This window comes from Monoraphidium neglectum (genome assembly GCF_000611645.1).
Source record: "Monoraphidium neglectum strain SAG 48.87 unplaced genomic scaffold scaffold03848, whole genome shotgun sequence".
NCBI classification, from domain to species: Eukaryota; Viridiplantae; Chlorophyta; class Chlorophyceae; order Sphaeropleales; family Selenastraceae; genus Monoraphidium; species Monoraphidium neglectum.
The window spans coordinates 1-5,515 of record NW_014009781.1 but is presented as its reverse complement, the minus strand read 5'-3'; the positions used below and the strand labels follow the sequence as shown (position 1 = coordinate 5,515).

Below are 5,515 nucleotides of genomic sequence, written 5' to 3'. Positions count from 1 at the left end.
GGCGGGTTGAGGACGCCCTGATCAGGTGGGCTTGCCCTGCCTGCGCTGATGCAGCGATCTGCGTTGGCTTTGCTTTGGAAGACAGCCACAAGCTTTCTGAGAGACGTCTCCAGGGCGTGCAACGGCGTTGAGTGGGCGCCCCCCTGCTTCTCGGCGCGGCGCCGCAGCCGCGCATCCGAATCGACACCCCTCACCGACCTCCGCCCTCCGCCTCTCCGCACGCCCCGCGCGTGCGCTGCAGCGGCCTGGAGGCGCGCCTGGCTGACGATGAGTCGGCGGCGGCGCTGGCGGCGTGCTCGTGCGCGGAGCTCGCCTCCGATGCGCGCGCCCGCCTGGAGGAGGCAAGCAGGGGCGGGGACGGCGGCGGCGCGCCCTCCTCCAAGCTGGAGGCGCTCGCGGCCGGCGCGACGCGGGCGCTCGCGCGGCAGCAGGAGGAGCTGAAGGGGCACAGGCGGCGGCTGGAGGAGACCGCGCGGGCCCTGGTGAGGCCGCTGCGCCGCCGACGGCGCTCCGCTAATCTGCAAGCCGCCGCGGCTCGGGAGTGCACTCATCCCGAGTTGGCCGCGAGCCTCGCAGCCCAGCCGGGGCCAGCAGCCGAGCCCCTCGTTGATGCTTTCACACTAGCTTGTACGAACGTGCCTCTTAAACACCCAATTTGCAGAGGGAGGAGGCCCACCGCTTTGAAGCTGAGGAGCAGGAAGCCCCCGCAGCGGCGTGCCTCGCGGCTGCAGACGCCTGCGATGGGTCGGCCGCCCGGCTGCTGCCGTTGCTGAAAGGGTGCGGGCCCTGGCGCCGCCGCACCCCTCTCTCGCACACAAGCCCCTCTCCTGCCCCCGGGGGCCGTCCCAATGCGCCCCAGCGACTGGGGGACAGCTGCAAGGGCGAAGGTTGACAATCCTGGACCCAGGCTGCGCTGCATCGACTGAATAGAGCAGCTCTCGAGCGCATTCCTTCACCGCGCCGCCGCCGCCCCTGCCGCACCCTGTCTGCCCCCAAAACAGCCTCCTGGAGCAGCTTCTGCTGGTGGAGACGCGCGTCGCTGAGCTGGCGGCAGACGCAGACCTGCGGCTCTGCGGCTGCGCGGCCGCGGGCGCAGGCGCGGGCGCGGGCGCCCTGCCCGAGCTCGAGCCCGCCGCGGCGATCCAGGCCCTCGCGGACCGAGAGTGGCGACTGGCAAACAGGGCGGCCGCGCTGCAGAACATCGCCCGAGAGGAGGTGAGCGGCGCGGCGGCTGCGCCGCGCGCGCCAGGTGTCCGCGTGCTGCGCGTTGCGGGAGCCCGACTGTGTTGTCAAGCATTTCAGCAAAGCACCCGTGAATCTCCTTCTCTCATGTCACAAGGCATCCTGATTCACAGCATCTGCGCGATCACGCGGCCCCCGCAGCAAGAGGAGGCGTGCCTGCTGCAGTGGAGCGGCCACGTAGAGGGGGCGAAGAAGTGCGTCGCCATAGCCGAGGCCTGCCGCGAGCGCCTGCTGGCCACACAGGACCTCATCAGCAGGTCAGGGGGGCCTGCGGCGGCCTGAGCGCGGTGCGCGATGCGCAAGCACGACGCGCGAGGCGTGATGCGCGTCACCCTCCGTTTCCGCGGCCCCGCCCGCGGCGGCGCGTGTGGCCCGGCAGCTGGGGCCCTGCTGCGGCTACACGCGTGCATGCGCGCGCGCACAACACACACCCACACACACATTCTATCTCTTACACACACACACACACACACACGCACACACAAAAACACAATTGTACATGTACGCACAAACACGCTCACGTTCATCCCTGAACATGCTGACTGTGTTTCGCTGACCTTATGCCCGCACACCCTCCACAATCCACCCCTCCACTCCCGCGCAGGGTCCAGGAGCGCCGCGCCGCGCTGGAGGGGCAGCAGCTCGCGCTGGGGGTGGAAGAGGACCTGCGCTGCGCGGCCGAGGAGCAGGCCAGGGCGGCGAGGGTGAGGGCGCTTCTGGGGGGGGAGGTGTATCCCCTTACCCGCCCGCGGCGCGCGGCAGCGGGGCCGACTGCACAGGCGCCGGGGCGACGAGCGGCGTCCCATCGGTGAGAAGCACCGCGGGGCGCGTTTGATGTTGCTCGATGGCTTGCATAGCATCCTGTCCGATAGCGGCCCTGCCTGCTGTGCTGCCCCAACCCCAAACCCCAGCAGCCCGAGCCCCTCACGTTTGCGACGACCCGCGGCCGCGGCTGGGCGGCGGTGTCGATGTGGGTCACGCGCACGCTGCTGGAGGAGCGGGAGCAGCAGCTGGTGGCGCGAGTGCAGCAGCTCGACGGCAGCGCGCGCGACGAGGTGCGCGCGCCTGGCCGCGGGCGCGCGGCGTCGGTGGGGGCTTGCGGGCGGCGGGGCGCGGGCGCGCTGCAGCGCTCGCCTCTGACCCGGTGTGCGCCCTACGGCCTGAATCCACGACCGCACAATCGACACCTCAGGGACCGTCTTTGCGACGGCCTGCGCCTCCATCTCCATCTCAAGCCCGGACTCTCCGCCATGCAGCATGCAACGGCGAGTCCTGGGTACACCATCTCCAATTTCCAACCCAACACCCTCGCCGCCCCGCAGCACAAAAAGGCCGCGAGGCTCGAGCGCCGCCAGAAGGCCCGCTGCGCGGTGGAGTGCGCCAAGCGCGGCGACGCGTACCGCGCGCAGCAGGGCAGGTTCGAGCGGCTGCTGGCCCGCGTTTTGGAGCAGAAGGCCCGGCTCGGGGCGTGATGGGGCGGCGCGGCGCAGTGTGGCGTCGTCCTGCACTGCAGGCATGTGAGCACGCACACAGGCCCAGGTGCAGTGCACACGCCAAACCACAATTAATTATGTACCATAGCGCCGCTGCGTAGAGGCTGTGCCTGCGCACGCACTGCCTGGGGCCGACGGCTGTGGCCAGCTGCTCGCTCGCAACCGCCCCGCAGGCGGGCTCAGCGGGTGCAGGGGACGCGATTTTGTCGTTTGCTGCGGCCCCCCCTATTCGAAATGACGTCACTCTGACTCATGGACGAGGAGGCCCTCAGGATCTTCAGTGAAGGCTGTGACTAAAAGTGTGTCTATCCTAGTTCTTGACGTATCATACCCCTGCCGTTGGTGATGTACCAACCTCCACCACCCGCCATCCCAGCAAGCCTGTTGCTTTGACTGTACACAATGTCGTGAAACCCTGTTTGGCTTAGGCACACTTGCGGGCCATGGGTTGACAGTCTGCCCCTGCCGCTCCTGTTCACCAGCCGACCAGCGGCTCGCCCTGCTGTTGAGGTTTTGATTCACCTCACGCGCGCTAAATCTTGCTGATTGCCAGCATCGCAACATCAACCAAAATGTAACTTACCGCTTGTGTCCTGCTGGCTTAGCAGCAGTGCTTGACAGGCAGGGCCCTGGCGCGCGGCCTCGCAGGGGGCTCGCGCTCGCACGGCGAGGCACACCCGTCTGCGATCCAGGCGGGATGCTCGGCGGCGTGCGGGCTACGCGTTGGGCCGGCGCGGGTAGAGATGGGTGCCGCTTGTAGGCGAACCTCGAAGCAGGCCAGGGCTCGGCGATGAACAAACACAGGTTGTGCAGCAGCAACAGTGGGTCAATACGAGTGGCTACCGCGTTCCTGAGGGCATGTTGCCGCGCGTAGAGAAGGCACTTGTTTCCTGCTACCACGAAAAAACCCATCCGCTGTATCAGGGCTAACCCCGACCCCCGGCTGCCCGACCACCAGGCAAGTGTGGCCCCGCCGCGTGCACAGCATGCTAGCTACCCAGGTGGCGGACACCCACCCATCGTTGCAACCAACAGGCCAGCTGCCCGCTTCACGTCGTGTCCTGTCACCCCCGTCACCCCCGCCCAGACCCCCCGTGTAGGTACTGAGGTACTGCCATACCAAGGCCCGGCCGCTCATGCCTTTCTGGTCTGCACACCGTGCACGACATCTTCCTTCTTTACACACCTCACGCCTTTTGCAATGTCGTGAATATCGCGCAAGGGAGGGCTGACAAGGGGCGCGCGTGCTGGGCGCGCACACACTCTGGTGCTGGCCGGGAGGCGGCTGCTGTCCCGCAGGCGGGGCAGGCGACGGGGCGCCAAGTGCCAATAGCGATGCGAAGTGGGCGGGATTGGCACACCCTCGGGAGGGGCGGCGCATGCTGGGGCCGCAGACATGAAATTGTGCACTGAGAGAGGTGGCGGAGGGGACGATGTGTCAGAATCGCACGCGCGGCGGCGGCAAGAGCAAAACAAGGGTGGCGCCTCGCCATAAAACACGGCAGTCCGCGCAAAACATGCATGGTGTGCTCGAGAAGCGCGTTCTCGCGCACGCTCGCGCCCTGTATTACGGCAGAGCGTCGCAGCGGCGGCGGCCGCGGGGCGCCGGCGTGGCGCCGCCCGAGTGCCCGTGATGCAAACGGTGCGTGCGGCCAGCGCAGCGTTACGCGCCGCCACCCTTGCGCGGACGCCGACCAAAGATTGCAGGCGCTTTGTGCAGCGCCGCTGACTTTGATGTTCGGCCGATTGCCCGAGAGGAGGTGATGGCCTCAGTGCGTGGGGCCTTGGTTGATGCGATATGTCTAAACGGGAAGCAAAGTGTGTGTGTTGCTAAGGCCCAGCTACACGCATTTTTTCGATGCCACCAGCACAGCCAGTGCCTTTGACCGACGGACCGCCCAGCCGCGCGCGCGTGGAAGTGGGGGGGGAGGCGCCCTTGCACAACAGTAGCCGCGCGGCGCGAGCGGCGCCCTGCTTTGGACGCGGGGTCGCGAGTGCGGCCCCTGGAGCAAGCCTCGCGCCAGGGAAACTCGCACACGCGCGGCAAGGGAGTGACAGTGTGTGCGGTGTGCGCGTGTGGGGTGCGCGTCGCGCCTGCTCCACATAGCGCTGACTCGTGACAAAGGAATGATTTTGTAAGCAGACGTGTATACAAGTGCTCTAGGGTCGCTGATAATATTCTAATGGAAGCTATTGGGCAGCTGCGGAGCCCTGGAGGGGTGAGATCACCCAGCAGGGGCGGCCCCCCGCCTGCCGGCTTGCCTGCCCCCCCCCCCTCCATTCTGTGGGCCCATATTAGAGCCGTGGCAGACCAGGAGGGGAGGAGAAGAGTGACAGGGTCGTGCGCCGGCGGAGGGCGGGGACGCGTGGAAGCGCTCGAGATGTAATCACAACGCCTAGGTGCAAGCGAATGAAGGCGCCACGCGCGGCGGGCCCCCCTGCGGGACCACGCAGAGCGCGCGCCCTGCGGCCCGGCCGCTCACGCGGCGAGCGCTGCGGCTCCGAACGGCCGCCGCGACAGCACGCGCCGAGCGGCGGCCCTCCGGCGGCCGCCGCCCGCGGCGCCCCTCCCGTTGCCATCGAGTGCGGCGCTGTTGCGGGGCTGTTGGGCCGCCTGATCATCCAAAAGCCTCACAGTCTGCACATTTGGCACCTTCTGCAGAGCGTTGACTGGAGCGCCGGCGCCTTTAGGCGCACCCACGCCCACGCCACCGACAGTCGCATTGGTCGCGCCATGCGCGTCGCCAGCCGTCGCGCCCGCCGCGTGCGCGGCCGGCCCG

At 68.2% G+C, this 5,515-nt stretch overlaps 1 protein-coding gene across 1 annotated transcript; it reads left to right on the top strand.

Moving 5' to 3' along the window:
• Window positions 1-48: 48 nt before the first annotated feature.
• Window positions 49-2,714, top strand: MNEG_13474 (hypothetical protein; the record flags this gene model as incomplete). Its single annotated transcript, XM_014038054.1, has 8 exons — window positions 49-62; window positions 242-482; window positions 662-777; window positions 1,002-1,215; window positions 1,384-1,499; window positions 1,847-1,946; window positions 2,154-2,330; window positions 2,565-2,714. The coding sequence occupies 8 exons, from the start codon at window positions 49-51 to the stop codon at window positions 2,712-2,714; spliced, it is 1,128 nt and encodes a 375-aa protein (XP_013893508.1).
• Window positions 2,715-5,515: the final 2,801 nt, after the last annotated feature.